The sequence below is a fragment of the Kwoniella mangroviensis genome, assembly GCF_000507465.2.
Source record: "Kwoniella mangroviensis CBS 8507 chromosome 1 map unlocalized Ctg02, whole genome shotgun sequence".
In the NCBI taxonomy this organism is placed as follows: Eukaryota; Fungi; Basidiomycota; class Tremellomycetes; order Tremellales; family Cryptococcaceae; genus Kwoniella; species Kwoniella mangrovensis.
In genome coordinates, this window is record NW_027062534.1 from 1,151,479 (window position 1) to 1,171,254 (window position 19,776).

Consider the following 19,776-nt stretch of genomic DNA (forward strand, 5'->3'; position numbering starts at 1 on the left):
CACCGTCCCTCCCAGATCTAATCTACATCTATGACTATTTCACATTGATCCATCTCCAAGGTTGTTCGATATATTTCTTCCAAGTCTCAGTGAACGTTATCAATTCGGCACCTTCGAGCTGCATATAAACAAATACATCAAAATCAGTATAGAGCACATGACACTGGGCAAATGTGACTCGTGAGATTTCTTCTAGATGAGATCACAGCTCCAGCTGCAAACTCACAATTCTGTGATCCCCACTCCACCCAACAGGAACCCTCAAAACCGCCCTCGTCCCTCCCCTTTCCACCATACTCTCATCCATCTCCCATACCGATTTCCCTTTAGATTCATCTCCGTACGCCAGATCCCACTCCATATCCCATTTTGCCTTGCCTACCGCGCAGATCGCCAACCCCCCTCCGGGAGGTAAGATCGGCATCGCGCCTGTAGCTTCGCCCAGACCGCCTACGGAGGAGATGGTGATATTCGCTGGGGTTGAGGGCTTGTTGGGTGCGTGGCGAAGCGAGTGAAGATGGGAAGTTATTGTTGATATGGTTGTAGAAGGTGGGAGAGGGGGAAGAGAAGGTGTTAAAAGTCCGTATTTTGGATCTGCAAGATACGCAAACAAGATATCAGTAAACATCGTTCATTCACAGATCTTACATGCGGATTGATTGTAATTTAGCATACATGAAATGACTCACCAGAAACAGCAACCCCAATTACTCCATCTCTCCCAATCTCCAAGAACCTCTTCTCCCCATCTTCTTTCAACCTACTTCGCATGATAGGATGTTCCTGCAAAGCCAATATCAAACCTTTGACTAGGAAACTCAATATCGTGGTTTTCTCCTTCTTCTCGATTATGGGATTTGTCACCAGTTCAGATGGAATATCAGATGCGATATATCCTTGTTTATCTATTGAGATGGATGTTTGAGGGTTGGAAGCTTTGAGATATGGAAGGAGGGGAGTGAGATTGAGAGTATGTGAGTATCTATAGATTATCCAGGTTCGTCAGCTATACGGAATCGATAGAGTTGGCATCATCGAATGAAAAGGTTTGGTAGAGACAAATAAGTTCATTCGATATGTAAGGTAAGAGTCATAGGAGTGGAAGAGCTTGACTCACCCGAAATGAGGTATCTTGCCCTGTTCACCCAAAGCTCTAAACATGATTTTCCTAGTCCTTCCAAATTCCACTCCAGTGAATTCAGGTAAATCATCTCTGTATGATCGCACTTTCACACCTGCTTCTGAGCTGGGAATTGGACCACTTGAAACAGAGAAATAATTTTCGACATCTTGTTTCGTGATTCTACCATTCTCACCTGACCCTTTGACCATACTAAGATCGATACCGAGTTTGGTAGCTAACGTGCGTACAGCAGGGGAAGTTTTGATGTTTCCTTTACGGTTCTTATCATCATATTCATCCGATCGATCTTGACGGACTTCTACTTGAGTTTGTTGGTCGAGCTGCTTGGGACGAGGAGGCGAAGGTAAGATTGAAGCTTCACCTTGTAATTGAATTGGATCATGTTCTTCTGCTTCGTGTATGGGCTGTGGTCGATCAGCACTGGCATTTTCAGGTTCCTGGGATTTCTCCAGGGTCTCGGTAAGTCCTTCAGTTGCTTTAACTGTCGGACTCTCGACTTGGTTCGCAATAGGCTTTGATTCTGGCAAATCTTCTGTTCCAGGTCGTTGATCTGGCTGTACACTATCCTGGCAAGCTTCTTGTTCGCCGGTTTCCTCTGCTGTATGGATTTCGCAAATTGTTTGACCAACTTTGGCCATCTCCCCAGCTGATTTCTGTATGCCTCTGACTGTCCCATTAGCATGCGAAGTAAGTTCGACTCTGTATACACCTGTGGTCAGCTTATCAAGGGAAGAGAGATGAATGCGACACAGTGACACTCAGGTCGAGTATGGGTGAACGGGTTATTTCTAACATTCGCTAAGATGTGATAAGAAACACAATAGAGTACACCACTCACACACTCTTATCGCTCTGTACTTCACATAATGCATCAAACTCTGCTACTTCCTGTCCATCTTCTACATACCACCGTATGATCTCAACTTCAGTTATACCCTCTCCTATATCGTGTAATTTGAAGGGAGAGACTGCATGCCTAGGAGTGGAAGTGTGGAATTTTGTTGAACTTATGACAGGGTATGCAGTACGTAGTGAGTGAGGACTTGGACGAATTTGTGCCAACGTCGATGGACCTCCCCTTGAAGCGAAGGATCGGTATCGTGTCTGGCCAGATAGGTTGGAAGGGAATCGTATTCTTGTTCGTACAGGTCGGAACCTCAACATCGTAAAGTGGATAAAGTGGGAGCGAGGCAGGATATCGTTGAGAGTTCTGTTTGTAAGGCGAGACGGATACTATATGCCATATGATATCAACATCAATCACATCTTGAAAGGTGGATTCATGCTTTGTTATCCATATCATATGGTATGAGGATGACTTTCGTCTTCATGATCGTTTGGGTCATGTGTTGCGATCATGTTTAGCGGCCGGATCATGCTGGTGGACATCACCGGGTCATCACATGACAACACCAAGAAATCAAGAAATCATTCACGTGCAACTCGTATGATACAGGATACATGAGTTTCATTTTACTATTGAAATTACTTTTACTTTTACTTTTGGATGTTTTGACTTGATCACTATGGGTACTGGTTCTGTATACACTGATGCGATGAACGATGGATGATAGGAAGAGAGAGATGGATATGTGAAAGTTGAACAGGAAAATACTATCATTCGATGAAAGAAGAAAGGTTCAATGTGAATTGTAATGGTGAATCAGAGTATGTAAGAGAATCATGTATGTTCTTGATGAATGGGGGGAGGTGAAGTTGTTGTAACACAATTCAATGCAAAAGAGGAAAAGGCCCGAATCAATTACGAAGATTGGGTGAACATTGTTAACCCTTTCTTATTCTTGAACCGCAGCGGCGTATGAAGGTGCACCGGAAGCAGTAGGATCGTGACCACCAGATGAAAGTCGAGGTACGATATCCTCACCACCTTGATCGGTGCTCGTGCTGGGACCATCACCACCGGGAGTGACTTCTTCGACCACATCTTTAGCTTTATCGGCAGTGGGACCGGCTTCCTCTTTGACAACTTGAGCAGCTCGTTGGGTGGCTTCAGCACCTTGCTCAACAGCTTGTCGGGCGACATCGATACCTTGTTCAGCGACTCGTTGGGTGGTTTCACCAGCTTGTCGGATACCTTGTCGAGTGGCTTGATCGACTTGTTGGACGGTCTCTTGAGCGGCTTCGATACCTGATCCAGAAGGAGATTAGCTTTCTTCTTCTATCGCAATTTCATCTCACTCACCTCTTCGTCCTTGCTCTTCAGCTTTAGCTCTGAGCACGCCAAACCATTCTCCAACCTCGTGAGCTCGCTTGAAAGTCAATTCTCGATATTCATCGACGGGAAGACCAAGGTCCTTTGCTTGATCCTCGACCACATGAGCGGTACCAGAAGCGATGCCGATAGCGTTCAGAGCGAGTGATTGAACAGCACTGACCGAAGCTTGCTCGATGATGACAGCGGTATGCAAGGCAGATAAGGTGACATTACCAGCGGTGTGTAAAGCGGCGGAAGGGACGTGGAGACCCATCTCGATGAGGTGTTGGGTCTGATCGATTGGAAGACCGATCGATCTCGCTTGGTCTGTAGCTTTGTGAGCAGTGGCAGTGGTGAAGTCGAGAGTTCTGGATGTTTTACTGGTCAGCTACTGATCAAACTACCTGACGAGCACATCAACTCACTGAGTAACGGCCTGACCAATCTTCTCGCTCAGTTTTTGAGCTTGCTTGATGGTTTCAGGGTAATTCTCACGATCGATAGATTGGCCTCTATAGGTGGCCCAGCTCTCAGCCACGGCGGAGAGAGCAAGGTTGACAGGGTTCTCTTGGTTGTAAGGATGTCTTTGGAAGAACCCGATTATATTGGCGAGGATGAGAACCATGAAGGTGATCAATGGTCGAAGGAGGAGGAACGGGCTGCGAAGGTGATCTCACGTCAGCTTTGTGCCTAAGGTCATTGCGGATCATCGAAAGGTTGAAATCCTTACAGAGCTCTCTCAATAAAGGTAGCATTTCTTCTGTTGGTGGGACCAACTTGACTTACGACATATCGGACACCTTCGTTGCCTCGTTGGCCTTTAGCGGTGAGGTGAAGCTCGGTATCAAAGATAGGTCGAAAGTGTTGCTTGTTGAGGAATTTGTTGATTGAGTCTGAAGCGGGAACCCAGGTGGGTACGGTAGGAAGGTAGATAGTTCGAGAAAAGGAGAACTTGGCGACCTTGGAGCTGTTGCGAAAGGAGATATACCGTTAGCGTAGGCTCCTTGATCTGATATGGTGCTGCATAACGAAACAATTTGACGGTCTTCGAGAAAAGGGAAGGATGAAGGATGAAATTTCTATGAGTCAAAAGGTAAAATGCAATGGATCAACTCACTGCTCGTTGTAATGAGGTTGACCAACCAGGTGGCTATCGAAAGAGATGATGGAACCAAGTTTCAAGTATTTCTTGAACTCGTTGAGACCTTGAAGATGGATACCTCGAGATTCATAGACGACGTTGTCCTGATAATTTGAAGATGAGCTAACGTCTCTTGGTTCACGAACTATGCTCAGCGAAATATAGCTTACCTCGAAGTATTGGTCAAGAGCGTTACCGTATTGATCGCTATGGGAGTGAGTATATGTCAGCTTTTACTAATCGCCAAGACCGGAAGGGAGTGGATGATAGTATGGAAAGTGCAGTATACCTCGAGGATTTGTGAAAGGCAGCGGAGTAGGTTGACCCGCTCGGCAAGGCGAGGGAGACGAGTTACTTGACTGGGGAGTAGGATACTGTATACTTACGATTCAAGAGAGATCAATCTCTCAGCGACGTTACGAACATCGTGAGACACTCTATCCGGTTCCATTGTGTAATTGACTATACTACTAATGTAAGGAAAGTGATACTAGAGAAAACGACTAAGAATATAAGAAAATGAGTAAAGGATGGAGAAAAGAAGAAGAAGGAAGAAGAGAAATCCAATCTCAAAGGAGTCTTTTATATATATATCTTTTCCTCTCTCTGGCCCTTTTGCGGTTGACGGTGTGTGTGTGGTGTGTGTGTGTGAAGATATTTGACGGTTACAAGAGAATCAAGAAACCTGTGGTGTGATTGATTATCGATTACTGATGGTACCTTTTCTCACTGCAGAGGACTATGGTAGAGGTGAAATGTAAGTTTGAGTATGTGTGTCACCGGTAAAGAGTGTTGAATCTATGAGGAACCGGTCCAAGCTTTATGGTTAGTTACGTCATAACCCCCTTTCTCCTCTCTGCGCTTTGACCTGGACAAGATTATCTTGGTACGTGTCCGATTCCCACAAAAAGCGACACTCCCATAAGTTGTACAGCAGGATATATTTTCTTGGATCTCGTACCTAAGTTAGTTGATTTGAACTCAAAAGGCACCTGGGAATTGGAAAGGGGGACACTCATTGCAACCTAACCCGAAAACTACAGCTTATTTTCCGTCAGAATTTGAGTATACTCGGCCTTCTCCAGTCCGCTGGGACGTCGTAGCGGTTTGATTTAAGCTGCTGGAGTTTCGATTCATGTCTGCGTCCCTCCTCGCAGATTCTACTGTCGTACATGGAAATCTCAAGCCAATAGTGAAGCTTTCATACTATTATTCATTCTCCACTCCAAGCGATGGTGTATGGACCTGTAAAGTGGAGGTTGAAAATCTTGAATTTTGGTTCCGGTTTCGATTCGATTGATCGTCGATGACTTGTGTCGTGCATAAGAACTTAATATTGATTTCTTCATCATACAATCAGTTCATCTTGTTATATCCAAGTTCGACAACAAAACCAAGAAACATCTCATCTCAAACAATATGTCGATGATACGCTCGTCATTTGCTCGTTTCTCTCCCTTCGTCCTGGGAAATCGGACGAGATTAATATCCACTTCGATCCGACTGTCCAAAACCAGCGATCCATTCCCCTTACCATTCTCCTCCCCTGATCTAGCCCAAGCTCAAAATAGGTTATCTGACGATGCGGAAGAATGGGCTATGCCTTCTCCATTGGATCGAACGGGCGAAGATGAACAGACTCTCCGATCGAGGTTGATTTACCAGACTCGAAAGAGGGGTACTTTAGAAACTGATTTGATATTGAGTACGTTTGCAAAGGAGTTTTTGCCTACGATGAATGTCGAGGAGATGAAGGAGTTTGACAAGGTGGGTGACTCTTCTTCAATCTTGGATTTGGATCTGCCAAATGATAAGTCTCACACGTTGTGGGAAAAGAAGGGATGATATCAAAGCTAACATATAAATACGCCATGATAGCTCCTCGATGAACCAGATTGGGATATCTTCTATTGGTCAGTACAGAAAAGAGAGCCTCCTCCAAGATGGAAGGATACTTCCTTGTTGAAGAAGTGAGTTCAATAAACCCGCACATCCACAATCTTCAATCATCATCAATTGATGTTCTGATTATAAGCAAGCATGCTGATCCATCCCTTTGTCTGTGCATAGGCTTATCCAACATGCCAAGAACGAGGGTAAAGTGGTGAGAATGATGCCCGAGCTGATGTAGAAAGGACCGGACTTGTAGAAGCCGAGTCGAAGAGGTGAAGCATGTATCTTTAGATTGTGTCGACTTTCAACTTCATGTTCTTCCGAATATAGAAGCCACCATATGCCCGTGACCTGATTGAGTCCTGCTCTCGTTCTGTCCGCTCCCTGATACGAGCCAGCAAGAGCATTCGTTATAGCAAGTTCGGGTCCGGAAAGACAACTGTTGTATAGTCACGTAAGTCTGATCCCTTATACCTGCGCTTTGACCGTCTGATCGATCTCCCCCTCCTTTCGCTGAGGGTAGCATGAACTGTATTCCGACGATCCATCAGACTCGGACTGACACTGACACTGACACGATACACCCTTCCTTCTTTCTGGACCCTGAATCCTATGAGCAAAGTTGAGTAGACTGATCGTACAGAGATAACAACTACTATTTCCTTTGCACTTACTTCATGAGACCCCTTCCCCTCCATGAAATGGACAACCCAACAGGTTACTTATACTTGTCTTCCGACGGTCACCATATCAAGTCCTTCATTCTTGTCCCCTCTGTCAGAAGGTCATATCGCTGTTGAAGACTGCCCAAATCGCTCGCTCCGAATCAATTCTCTGATCCACCTTCTTCCTTCTTTCCTTCCTCTTCTCAACTACCTGGGTTCAGCACCAAGACGACCTCGGACATCTACCCACCTCGTGCACGTAGATACGTCGACAACCATCTCGTCCTTCCTCCGCGCTACTACCCCGATCCAGGTCCAGAAGGTTTCTATCCAGAGCTACAGTATCCGGTGCAGATCCGTCTGGGCATTCGATTCAACCCTATCCTGCAGAGACAAGTCTATTTCCAGATGAATGCCGTTTTCATCGCTGGAATGAGTTTGGATATAACCAAAGACAAGATCAAAAGTCATCTTGGTGGGATAACCGATGATGTGAGTGAGCTTATTGCAGCACGAAATATCTGTTCTCTCCCTTCTCGTGATAAGGTAGACATTGACTGGTGAGACTTGGTTTTAGTTCATATTCACCGACTTCAAGAAACATCCTCATCGAGAAGTCATGCTAGCTTGTATGGAATTCGCGAGTCTGAAACATGCCGATGAGGTGATTTGTTTCGTTGTGAGTCTGCTCTCTTCCTCTGCAACGCAGGATTTATCTCAGACTGATGCCTCGATCTGATCCAACAGCGAGCACACACTAGTCTTTTGGGTGGTAAGAAAGTGATAGCTCGTTATTCAGACATACAATCGAACACTGAATCCACTAGAGATATCCTTGTGAGCTAATGTTTTCCTCCTCATTCCCCGTTCTTGAGCTGATGTTCATGTACTTCATAGCTCGTCCGTGAAGAATTAGCATTGTGTCCTCCTTACAACCCTAGATCAATATGGCCTCGTTCACAGTCTCAACACCATCATTCCAACTCGACCAGGTATCAATCGTATCGTCCATACGCATCTCTCAATCCTGTCAAGTCACATGGTCGGGTAAAACCACCATTTTCTCCTACGATCAGCTCGTCGAGTCCCCCATTTAAACCTGTAGTCTGTAAGATCGATACGTCAGATCCCGCAACCAACAATGCGTTCAAGATACCTGAATCGAGGGAGATACCAGGATCACTACCGCGTAAACCCGCCGTTGTTGGGTCCAGCAAAAAATCAGATCATAACGTCAGCTCCGACCTTGGACCTTCGCCATGTCATGATCCACCAATCCCTACCGGACCTAAAGCACTAATTGAACGAATCTCTTTCACCCCTCGTACATCGTCTTCTTTTCCGCTTGAACATTTCAACTATACCACAACAGTTGAAGCTGGAACTCCTGAAACAGTCGTACCAATCGATAAGATGCGATCGGACCAAATCAGCAAAGCACTCTCCGCTTTAGCTGCAATGACCCACAAGTTGAAATTGAATTCAGACAATCCGACTCCTACCGCTGAATCGACACCAGCCGACAGAGACCATGGAAATCATCCTGAGGATAATGATAGACGCTTTGTAGAACCTGTCCCTCCCGGTCGAAACACGTCTGCAAGACCGCAAAAAGGGCTATCAACCAGTGCGAGAAGGAGACACACGAGAGAAGTTGGTCGAAGAAGATCTTCCTCGTCCTCCTCCTTCCATCATAAAGGTCCCTCAGGCAGATCCAGCCAAAGGCGATCGTCATATCAAACTTATGAGCCAGACCACAGTGCGCAGAGCCGCCACCGACATCGACATGGTCATCACAATCATAATCGAAGATATGATCATTACAGGCCCGAGTCGAAGAGTAGGCCTACAACTACCATAATTAAGGATGAAATGAAAGGATTCGAACATTATTTCAAAGTTGAGGAAGAAGAGGACAGTACGATTGAACCTAAGTATATTGGAATTTCGGAAGATCGGAGGCGATTGATATTTGGTCCAAAAAGGAGGGAAGTTGGACTGGCTTTACTTGCGGATCACAAAGACGAAGAAGGTCAGGGTGTACAGTCAGCAGGAGAAGTACCTGCTGAAGAGAGTCAGGTTGAATACAGTCCTTCGGAGCGAGTTGAAGCGTCTCTTCTGAATGATAACGAAAATACTTCGAAGGTCAAAGAAGACGTCAATGAAGAAAGCAGCGAGGAAGAAGTGGAGGAAATTGAAGATGAGAGAGTTAGGGTGAAACCTGTCGCAAATGCAGGTGTGGCCGTAGAACAGAACGAAAATCGTGAGAGTAACGAAATAGGTCTCGAAGGACCAATTGGCGCACAAACAGTAACAGAATGTAAATCCGGAGAGGAAGAAGAAACGAATGCTGAAGAAAGTAAAGAAGAAGGTGAAATATCAGAAGGATTAGATCATTTTGATACCGCCAACTTCCATGACACTCAGCTTCAGACCAAAGTAATCGAGAAATGTCGACTCGTCGGTAAGACATCAAGGAATGCTTCGACCACTGATACACTATCTCGATCCTACTCGAAATCCTCATCACCAAATGTCGATTCCAGCAACACACTCACACCTAAACTTAGGGTATATCGTATAAGCGATTTATCTTCTGATGTCTTGGATCTGATGGGTATTCAACTTCGATATATCTTCGAAAACGACAAGTTGAATCGATCGGATAGATGGGAAGAAATTTCTTTAAATAGTGAGGGAAAAGGAAAAGTACTAAAATTGGCAGGTAGGGATCTGGGTAAAAGGTTGGGTATGAATAATAGCGAATTTGAGATTGAAGGTTTATTACGAAATGGTTCGTCTCACAGTAGTGGTGATGAGCATGATCGTCCCCGTAAGAGACCCAGGTCTGCGTCTGGATCCGCAGACAACGAGGCAGAAGTGGAACGAGTAGGCAGGAAAAGGAAGAGAATTATCATTTGAAATTACGATTTGCGGGACATGTAGGTAGATCGACTTGATGATTGGATTTGTTTATAATTACAGATAGTGAATTACGATATCTCTCTTCTTTCGTCTACCCTTTTTGAGCTCTGTGTATACATACATTTTTGTTGTATATGTCATATGAAGGCATGAATTGTCAGTCGCATGTTCCTGCGCAGCAGATCAATGAACAATCTGTAAGACAAGCAAGACAAATGAGTGCATTCGTACATTTCAGAGGATATCAGAAATGACGATAGGGTTAATGATAACAACAACACACACATATATAGCAGATATGTGAGTACAATATACAGACAAATGAGTTCCGACCTGTTTGACATGAGAGCACTGTGCTGAGGAATTGCTCCTCCCTAATGTAACATTCTTGATATTTCTCCTATCCTGATCCGATCATCTTCCTCCAAACATCTAATCATCGGTTCTTCTTCCCATGGAATGGGTCGATACTTGTCTTTCTGTAGAATCGATTCGATCAGATACAGGATCTTAGTCCAGAAGATCGTACGACGAGACAATCAAAGCACACGCACCATACTCAGTGTCAACCTATTCCATAATCCACTAGCCACACGCTGATGCGAGAGTTCCGAAGGGTGGAAACAATCTATCTTTGATAATGCCTCGATGGGATAGCTGGCTAGATCGACGGATGTGCCGGGTTGCCTAAACATTAGAAGTGTGCTGTCAGCTTACCGCTCGATCCTCAGAAACCCAATAAACTTCTCTCAGGCTGATGTATGCGGCAGATTACCTACCAAATCGCAGCAAATGACGGATCATCCTCTTCTTCCCACTCCCTTATAACATCCCATACAGCTTGATCATACGCTTGTCCCAATTCATCCATCTTCTGTCGAGTATAGTCTCCTACGGGACCTGGTATGAGTGCGCATGAACACTCGAGAGCTAAATGAGGGATCGGTAGATGTGGAGGTTGACTGTGGTACATGAAAGAACATATCAGTATAAGTGGTGACTAGATTGAGGATGACTAAGTAGATATGATTGCACCGCCTTATGGTGTACTCACCAGTATGGATCCTTGAGTGTGAGGTTGTAGATGTCGGAAACTCTGAGCAAACCAACTATTGAGCAAATGTAAGAGTCAGCCAAAATAGCTCCTTTTGCTAGTTCGAGCCAATCTGACATACTGATATTAACAATCATATTGGCTAAACAAGACATCCATCACATCAGCTATACTGATATCACCTCACTCAACACAAACGGTAATCCAACTCACGGACATGTTTCCTCAGTTCATTCACAGCTTTCTTGATATCCCTTGCGAAATGTTGGGGTGTTCCAGATAATGGGAATGCAGTTGAGTTTGCTGTACAATATGATTGTTATCCACAAGCACAGACCTCCGTTCAAGCTGAACCAGCAACTTACGAGTCAAGCAGAATGCACACTGCTCGGATCATATACATAAGTCATATATCTTTTGCCATCGATATCCAGCATCCGAAACGGGACAACTCACAACGTCATTAGCGCCTATACCGATATTAACATATTTCCAATCTTCCTTCTTCACGTCTAATTCGACCATCTTGGGTATAATATAATCTACGTAAAACCCATCAGCCACATGATTCCTAACAATCTTTCGGTATGAGTATTACTGACCCACCTTTAACCTGACTCATCAGACTCTTACTCGTACTACCCGAGATAGCAGCATTCAATCCATCTCCCTCCGGATGAATCGCACCACATCCAACACCCAGACAACTTATCGGCGGATGATGTCCTGCTGAAACTCCCGTCACATTCCGCGTATAGTGTCTGAGAATGTTGGGGATGGTTATTGCTCCTTCGTCAGAACCCATAGGGTATGATATACCACGCCATTCTGCTATTTCAGGTATCCTCTCGATACCCATAGGTCTTTGTTTGCTTGACAGCTGCGACAGATCTTCCCTAGATCCTCTTGCTAGTAATCCGGCGGTTATTGAGTCACCTAGAGCCATGACCACTTTGAAATCGTCTGGACGACTGAATGAGAAATGGCATCAACGTCAGCCGATCAGTGTGGAATCATAGCATGGAAGCTAACTTACACATCTTTAGCATTCTTTGGTAGCTTCCTATGAGGGAGAGATGGGCATTTAGATAGTTTTGAGAAGGGTACGAATCTACCTGGTAATTTCTCTTGAGAGCGATGAGGTAGGGATATCGATAATGAGCGAGCGATTTGAGGGAAAACTAGAACCAGTACGATGAGGAATGAGAAGTAGGACGAAAGTCGGTGATTCGTATACAATAACATCTTTATAGAATTTCCCAAGTGTACTCGATTGAGAAGTGTCAGCCCCCAAGAGATATAGGTCGGTGTAGAACAGCTGTAGTGAGCATGACAAAGGATAGATGTATATGAGTGCTTTGGTCGATCTATGAACAGCTGAGATTGAGATTGGGTCAGATGAAAAGGAAGAAAAACAAAGATCAAACGTAACATTTGCGTCAGATCAGATCAGATTGGAATTGGGAATTGAGTGGAGTCTCCATTGTTTATATCTAGGTTGCCACCCACTTCCATGGAGATCACAGCAACTCCGCTCGATCAGCCAGTAGTTCGTAGGTGGTATGATGAAATGTTGCTCAAAGTCAGATCGAGATGAGATATTCATCGATGATAATATGTCGGACATACACCACGAGTGGTGAATACCAGTCCCATCACCTCATGTGGGAAATCACTTTTGACTTCGTATAACAACTTACATCAGAATACCCCTACTTTTCAACTTCGATCATTTCTCGTATACCTTACATCAACCACACAATGTCATCAGCGGCCATATCATCCTCCAACCCAGCTCGTGAACCAGGCTATCCCGAGAAAGATTGTCTGTGAGTCTATTCATCTTCCGGGGATCTAACGTTCAGCTGACAGGGCCTGCCCCAGGTCATGTCGTATAATAGGAGCATCAGCGTTCATAGGATTGGGTGGCTACGCAATCATGCAAGCAAAGAAACAGAATGCATTTGCGAAGGTTAGACCTGCAGGCGGTCCAATGATAGCCCCAAAAGTGACAGGTATACTGGGTACAGGTGAGTCGGATCGATTTTACAGGCAGCGCGAGTAATACTCAAGCTGAGTGGTCTATCTGGCATCATGAACTCCAGTGTTCATAGGTCTAGGTATAGGGAGATTGTTCATGCCTCCGACAAGAGCTTAGGTAGGATAGAACATAGAACATGTAGACGATGCATTGTATCGATAGACAAGTATCGTCATGTATAACTCACCCGGACTCAGCTGATAACTATAAGCAACACATTGCTGCGCAAGTACAATTAAGAACACACATCTGCAGAAGTTGATCCAAAGATACACATGCATCGTATTCATACAATTCAGCTCAGCTACAACCCAGCCATATTCGCATATCAGATCGATGACTTATTGCTCATTAACAAACACAGCAGCCATACCCTATTAAGCATCCCATCGTCAGCTGGTCTTGCCTTATATAAATAGACAAACTCGCAAGTGGAAAGCCGCTTACCATACCACTTCCGATACACATACTGGTCACAAATACCTTTTTTTGCTCTCTCTTTGCTTCCGCAAACCCAGTGGCGATTTGTCGAGCACCGGTAGCACCGAGTGGATGACCCATAGCAATAGCTCCACCGACTGGGTTGACCTTTTCAAATGGCAGACGGAGATGTTGGATCGACATAACAGCTTGAGATGCGAAAGCCTTCATGCGCATGTCAGCGACATGTTCTGCTTCAGAAGCAAGCTGCTCACCTCATTGATCTCGTAGAAATCTACATCGTCTTTGGTGATACCGGCTTTTTGGAGGACCTTGGGGATGGCGAATGCTGGTCCGATACTAAAGTAGGAGCGTCAGTCTACGTATCAACGGTAGAAAGAGGCGAATACTCACCCCATGAGCTTTGGAGGTACTAACGTTAGATCGATTGTCAGCTAGGTTCCAACGTGAAGAAGAAATGACACAGCTTACCTCCTACAACCGCGGAGACGACGAATTTACCCAGAATCGGAAGACCCAGCTTTTGAGCTACCGATCTTCTAGCGAGGAGTACAGCCGCAGCACCATCGGAAACTTGAGATGCATTACCCGCATGAGTGGTACCATCTTTTGAGAAGGCGGGTTTGAGTTTGGCCAAACCTTCTTTGGTGACTCCTTCTCGTACTCCATCATCCGCATCAACGATGATTTCCTTCTCATCTTCGGTTTTAGGATCGGACCATTTGACCTGGGATCATCATCAGCCGAGCCCTAGATTGGTATGACGATGCTAGCTTACCTTTACGGGTACAATTTCACTCTTGAATTTACCTTGCTTTTGCGCATCCGCAGCTTTACCGAAACTGTTTGCTGCGAAGGTGTCTTGGGTGTCTCGAGAGATACCATATTGCTTGGCGACGTTCTCGGAGGTGATACCCATTGGAACGAGACAGTCGGCAGCTTCTGGGTTTGAGAGCACTTCATCTGACATCCTCTCGGGTAAGACTCCGGCGCCGTAGTGGGCGGTCATATGTTCGACACCGGCACCTAGATGAAACACTATCAGCTGAACACGAACTTTGTCTTACACAGATGGAATAAATGTGCATCTCAGCTAGACTCACCGATACCAATGTCGATTTCTCCAGACTTGATCTCGTTAGCGATCTAATTGTCTAGTCAGCCACTCTTCCCTTCCAACACGACAATGCTGCTCACTTGAGCTACAGCTGTGAGACCGGACGAGCATTGTCGATTGACCGTGTTGATGGGCACACTAAGCGAAGAGAAGTCAGCTTAAGCAGCCTTTAATGGTTAGTATATCTCACGTGTAAGGTATGCCAGCGTATAATTGAGCCATCCTAGCTACGTTTGCACCTCCTCCAGGGGGAAGTACATTTCCCACGGCGACATCCCTATTCCATCAGCAAGTGCGTTTAATCAGCTTGTATTCCATGTTGAGGTGCAGGTGGGAAGACCTCTCGTCAGACGGAGGAGTATACTCACTCAATCTTTGAAGGGTCGACTTTACTTCTTTTCAAGGTTTCAATTAGAACAGCGGCGAGAAGATCTTCAGGTAAGCAGTCTTTGAAACCACCTTTCTTTGCCTGTTAAGCATAAAGCTCAAGGTTAGCTATACACAGATACAGTGTGATGGGTAGCTAACCTACTTTGGTTATAGCTGTTCTGCAAGCGCTGACGACCACCACATCATCAGCAGAGTTGATCAAGAGTCTCGCTCGTCCCAAAGAAGGGATGGCGTTGGTAATTGATTGGATGGTGGACGACATGATATTTGTCTTCTCTTCTCAGGTGGTGAGGACAGGTTTCCGAGTATGATGATAGGTCGGTTCAAGCGATGGAGGTGGCTGAGTAAGCAAATGAAGGTGCAAAGAAGAAAGACGAGTGGTTGTACGATGGAGATGAATCAGACAAATGAATGAATTGTATTTATCGTTGGAAGGGATCACTGTCATTTTTCCGGTTCAATCTGACATTTATAGTAACCGGGTGGGTTGATGGGTCGATGCCCGATTAATCATGTAATTTGATTCCGCTGGTCTGTCTCACGGCGATTTGTCCAGTGTGGCAGACGAGTAACCTCACTTGGGTTAGATGAATAATCAAATCAGGAACATCGGTTTACATTCACATTCGCACTTTGCATCTCTTGATTATCATATATATCGTCAGTGAAACTGACAAGAACAATCGACGTAATTCGTAGTATCGGCCATGGCTAGCAAAATTGTATCCACCTCTTCTCGCCTCTTCCCGATCTCCCGAGCGACGTTCGCCTCTTCATCACGTCTACCTCGCCCAGTCGTGAGGGCAATCTCAATCGTCCTACCTCATCCTCCATCATCTCGATTCCAATCCCGCCACCTACCTTCCAGAAGGTACGCATCAGCGGCAGCAGTAGCCACTCCATCTCCTTCTGCCGATGTCCATCCTATACCTTCTCGACCGAGTATCAAGGTGATCCCGCCATCGCTGGAGGAGATAAAGGAAGAAGGATATTTGGATGATGATGTACAGCTGTTACCTGCGGAGGAAGCATATCTCAATATAACTCCAGATGCTTTACAGGTATGTAAACATTCCAGCTGCCTCGTTCAAGTCTACTTCAACATGAAGAATTATAGCTGATCGAAATATTACAATACGATTATAGCAACTTGTCAATATAACATCTCGAGAACCTCCCGAATTGATAGAACAAGATAAATTAGCTTTGAGAGTGGGAGTGGAGAGTGGTGGATGTCATGGGTATCAGTATACGATGGCATTGACAGAAGAGAGGGGTGTAGATGATTAGTGAGTGGCAGTGTTCACACCTCGTCTATACCCGAGGATTGGTATCTGAGGCTAATCATATATTGCCATCTGGTTTTGTAGTGTTCTTCAACCCGAAGGTGTGCACAGTATACCGGTAGTAGTAGATCTCGTCTCCTTTGGCCTGCTCAAAGGTGAGTTATCTTTCCTCTCCCTTTTTCTAGCGTTCGACGAGGCCAGCTCGTACTGATTGCATCCCATATGATCCAGGCGCAACAATACATTTCGCAACCGAGTTGATCGGCTCTTCATTCCGTATACAGGACAATCCCCAGGCCAAGCAGGGTGGTGCGTGCGGATGTGGAGTGAGTTGGGAGGCGGCGTGATGTACTGGTCTCTATCAATACAGCCATCCAACCCTATTTTCGCGTTTATTCCCATAACTGCCTTTGGTGTGAGAGGCACGAGGAGACGAGGTAGACAAAATAGAATCACTATAATATGTTGTATTCGCTTAGGATGTATCGCTTAGTATATCTGTCATGCCATGAGCTGATCGACATCCCCCAGCTGACTACCTATACTAATCCAATGGCTACTAAACTACCCAAAAAAAGACGACAAACCGACTCTGAGACTTGCAGCTGGTTTCATCGATGGAAGGACAAAGAAAAATTCCTCCTGACGGACTGCTAACTGTTCCTCTCGTTGTCCAGTGTCAGTCGCAACATCATAAGGAGTGCATTCGGTGAGTCAATTATAAAACTCTTATATGTAAATTATTATGAACGCGAGCACCTTTGTTTATATTTATCAAGAGTCCATTTAAAGCCTAAAGCTATATATGTCATTTATCTGAACCACTTGCTCCATACAACCTGAACTCGAACTCTTTGCGACTGTCAGCAGAAGGACGCGGGTGGTCAGACAGAGAAGAATGTGTGCACCTACATCGCGGTACTGTTGCTGCTTTTTCTCCAATACTTGGCGCTCCCTCTCAGTGTCGCTACATCCCTTTGCTTCGTTCTTTATACATCAATCTGATACTCGGCAACAGAAAACGACAGAGACGGTGATAGGGCATGAACCTAGTACATAGCACATGTCACCCTTGCGTGGTACACTTGGTGGCTATATCGTATTCTCCGTCTCCGATACTATCTCCCTTTCGCTACTCCTTTGTCTCTCTCGTTCTCTTTCAACTAACGTCCTCACTCTTCTCTTTTTCTATATCGAGTCAACGCAAAAAAAAAGTGATAGAGGAGCAAGCGCAGAAGAGAGTGTCACCAAGTTTGAGCGTAGCGAAAAGAGGTACCTAAACAGTACATACAGCAGTAGTAGCCAAGGTACTGTCAGAGTGACAATATATAGTGTAGCAGGATTCTACCATAGGGTAGAATGTAGCACAGAATGTCAGACATTAGATCGTAAATAAATGGAAGATATATGTCATGTCGGCTACCTCCACGACAAGGTTATTGGTATAGGGATTTACGTAATGGATAACGACCTCGGTTTTAGGACAACGATATCGGTCGATATCGTTGGTAGAATATGGAGATAGTAGGATATAGGAGAAGGATAGGTTTTATTGTAGATATCATTCAACTTCGTTCATTCAACTTCTACTATGGACATTGGACTTTCAGGATAGTAAATATATATATCCTCTCTAATTTCGTATTCATGATGTTTCCCCTCATGAATTCTCAATTGTTGTCTTGTCTTACTATTGATTCCACGATATCACTTCGTACTTCAGTATCTCCTCAAGGCTACATCTCTATTGTCCCCTTGGAAGTCTACCTGTCTAGCTGAGTACTTCGTTTCTTTAGCTAGGATATCGTATAAGTCTCAACGATATCCGGGTTAGTTGAACGATTTCGTTGCTTGTACCAACGAAGTCGTTCATCTCTTATATACTTCGGTTAGATTAGTATATCATCCGTCGTCCTCTTATCATCTGCTCGCCTACTTAGGCCGTCTCCTATACGATTAAGGCCGTCTACTGAGGTCTTAGTTAGATCATCGTGACAATATATGAGTATACTATCCTACAATATGGAACCCCGTATACAGTAGATGGTGAATAGCATATAGTAGATGACAAATATTACATATCATACGTACCAGATAATATATACAGTATATAATATATATATACAGTAGATAGAATAGAATAGAGTAGAGAATAGAATACCCTCTCTCTATTCTCTCTATTCTCTCTATTCTCTCTATTCTCTCTATATATCCTATATATTCTATATATCCTATATATCCTATATATATTATATATATCCTATATCTCTGTGCTGTATACTGTATCTATACTAGATCTATACATTTTATACGCTATATTCGATACCTTGCAAAGGTATGTACGTAGATACCTGATACACTGAACTATACCACACCATATGACCTGTGTATGGCTTGATATTGTCTCTCTCACTATACACCGTATACTCTTTCTCGCTATACTCTATGCTCTTTCTCTTCCTCAGTGCTTGCTCGCTATCTGAAAATGAAATATATATTTAAAGACAAGAAACAACGGCACAAACCATTCATAGCAGACCGACAAAGCAGCGGAGGTACAGCACGTAAGCGAGTCGAGAGAACGGTAGGCATTAAAGAAACGAGACGGGAAGTAGATGCAAACAAACACAGCCACAGTCACACGTTCATCCATACCTCCTGAAAGCGTTACACGTCTGGCGACCGTCCCCGTTGTGTCTTCGGCCTTGGTGATACTACAGTACAGACAAGAGTCCGAGTAGTAAGAGCAACAAGCAATGAGAAATGCGTAGGAGCAAAGACTAGGGGACACTAAGACGGCAAACGCATAGCGAATGACAATGATGTTCCCATACCGTACACCATCCCTATGAGACAAGCGGGAAATCGATCTTGCCTACGTCAATGACAGGCGATTCCGAAACCACACGACTTACCGCCACACCACAAGTCTACAGGGTTCGACGGGACACACACCCTTCTCGTTATTCTATTCTATGCTATGTACTCTATTCTAGCTATGTTCTTTTTATACTGTGCTCTGTTTCTACCTACGTACTCTCTTTTCTACAGTTGCTCTGTGGTCCGTTCTCACTTTCCTCTGCTCGCTCTATATTCTATATAGAAGAGAAGAAGGAGACAGTAGGAAGCGAAGAGGGGAAGCATCGAACAGAATGGAGACAACGGCAGCAGACCCGATGCAGAGTATCATGCTACGTCACGTCTGCACAGTACCACTTTTCTCTGCATACCGTCTCTCTCTCCCCTCCCCTGGCTCTCTCGATATGCTATAAATGAAACGAGAAGAACGATTACCGAAAAGAGAAGAAAGGCTTGAGCACTGAGGAGATATTAAGGGGATTCAACGGATCAGAGCGATCAAAGAGAATAGCAAGCCAGAGACGAATACACAGCGAACCAACGGAACAACGTCGAAACGTGGATGGGCCAACACGTCATCTTGCGTTGCTCTGTCCCTTGCCACA

General features: G+C 44.8%; 8 protein-coding genes across 8 annotated transcripts; 4 read left to right on the plus strand and 4 right to left on the minus strand.

Annotated features, from left to right (window-relative positions):
* Positions 1-34: 34 nt before the first annotated feature.
* I203_105538 (uncharacterized protein) lies at positions 35-2,308 on the minus strand (the record flags this gene model as incomplete). The annotated part of the gene is made up of 5 exons (XM_019144695.1): positions 35-118; positions 227-594; positions 690-982; positions 1,118-1,843; positions 1,983-2,308. The coding sequence occupies 5 exons, from the start codon at positions 2,306-2,308 to the stop codon at positions 35-37; spliced, it is 1,797 nt and encodes a 598-aa protein (XP_019006030.1).
* Positions 2,309-2,940: 632 nt separating this feature from the next.
* On the minus strand, positions 2,941-4,951 carry I203_105539 (uncharacterized protein; the record flags this gene model as incomplete). The annotated part of the gene is made up of 7 exons (XM_019144696.1): positions 2,941-3,293; positions 3,348-3,727; positions 3,785-4,018; positions 4,090-4,326; positions 4,477-4,604; positions 4,671-4,707; positions 4,887-4,951. 7 exons carry the CDS (start codon positions 4,949-4,951, stop codon positions 2,941-2,943), a joined length of 1,434 nt encoding a protein of 477 aa, XP_019006031.1.
* Positions 4,952-5,919: 968 nt separating this feature from the next.
* On the plus strand, positions 5,920-6,631 carry I203_105540 (succinate dehydrogenase assembly factor 2, mitochondrial; the record flags this gene model as incomplete). Its single annotated transcript, XM_019144697.1, has 3 exons — positions 5,920-6,267; positions 6,379-6,470; positions 6,571-6,631. 3 exons carry the CDS (start codon positions 5,920-5,922, stop codon positions 6,629-6,631), a joined length of 501 nt encoding a protein of 166 aa, XP_019006032.1.
* An 835-nt stretch (positions 6,632-7,466) lies between these two features.
* On the plus strand, positions 7,467-9,980 carry I203_105541 (uncharacterized protein; the record flags this gene model as incomplete). Its single annotated transcript, XM_019144698.1, has 4 exons — positions 7,467-7,550; positions 7,636-7,737; positions 7,806-7,895; positions 7,956-9,980. The coding sequence occupies 4 exons, from the start codon at positions 7,467-7,469 to the stop codon at positions 9,978-9,980; spliced, it is 2,301 nt and encodes a 766-aa protein (XP_019006033.1).
* A 377-nt stretch (positions 9,981-10,357) lies between these two features.
* Positions 10,358-12,282, minus strand: I203_105542 (uncharacterized protein; the record flags this gene model as incomplete). The annotated part of the gene is made up of 10 exons (XM_065517800.1): positions 10,358-10,462; positions 10,538-10,670; positions 10,763-10,945; positions 11,038-11,092; positions 11,159-11,179; positions 11,251-11,340; positions 11,403-11,421; positions 11,494-11,579; positions 11,644-12,008; positions 12,074-12,282. 10 exons carry the CDS (start codon positions 12,280-12,282, stop codon positions 10,358-10,360), a joined length of 1,266 nt encoding a protein of 421 aa, XP_065373104.1.
* A 516-nt stretch (positions 12,283-12,798) lies between these two features.
* Positions 12,799-13,195, plus strand: I203_105543 (uncharacterized protein; the record flags this gene model as incomplete). Its single annotated transcript, XM_019144700.1, has 3 exons — positions 12,799-12,866; positions 12,922-13,067; positions 13,143-13,195. 3 exons carry the CDS (start codon positions 12,799-12,801, stop codon positions 13,193-13,195), a joined length of 267 nt encoding a protein of 88 aa, XP_019006035.1.
* Positions 13,196-13,419: 224 nt separating this feature from the next.
* I203_105544 (uncharacterized protein) lies at positions 13,420-15,288 on the minus strand (the record flags this gene model as incomplete). The annotated part of the gene is made up of 11 exons (XM_019144701.1): positions 13,420-13,452; positions 13,526-13,723; positions 13,774-13,858; positions 13,913-13,931; positions 13,991-14,246; positions 14,298-14,545; positions 14,623-14,665; positions 14,717-14,774; positions 14,827-14,913; positions 15,005-15,105; positions 15,169-15,288. 11 exons carry the CDS (start codon positions 15,286-15,288, stop codon positions 13,420-13,422), a joined length of 1,248 nt encoding a protein of 415 aa, XP_019006036.1.
* Positions 15,289-15,733: 445 nt separating this feature from the next.
* I203_105545 (uncharacterized protein) lies at positions 15,734-16,659 on the plus strand (the record flags this gene model as incomplete). The annotated part of the gene is made up of 4 exons (XM_019144702.1): positions 15,734-16,087; positions 16,173-16,315; positions 16,397-16,467; positions 16,544-16,659. 4 exons carry the CDS (start codon positions 15,734-15,736, stop codon positions 16,657-16,659), a joined length of 684 nt encoding a protein of 227 aa, XP_019006037.1.
* Between the last annotated feature and the right edge of the window lie 3,117 nt (positions 16,660-19,776).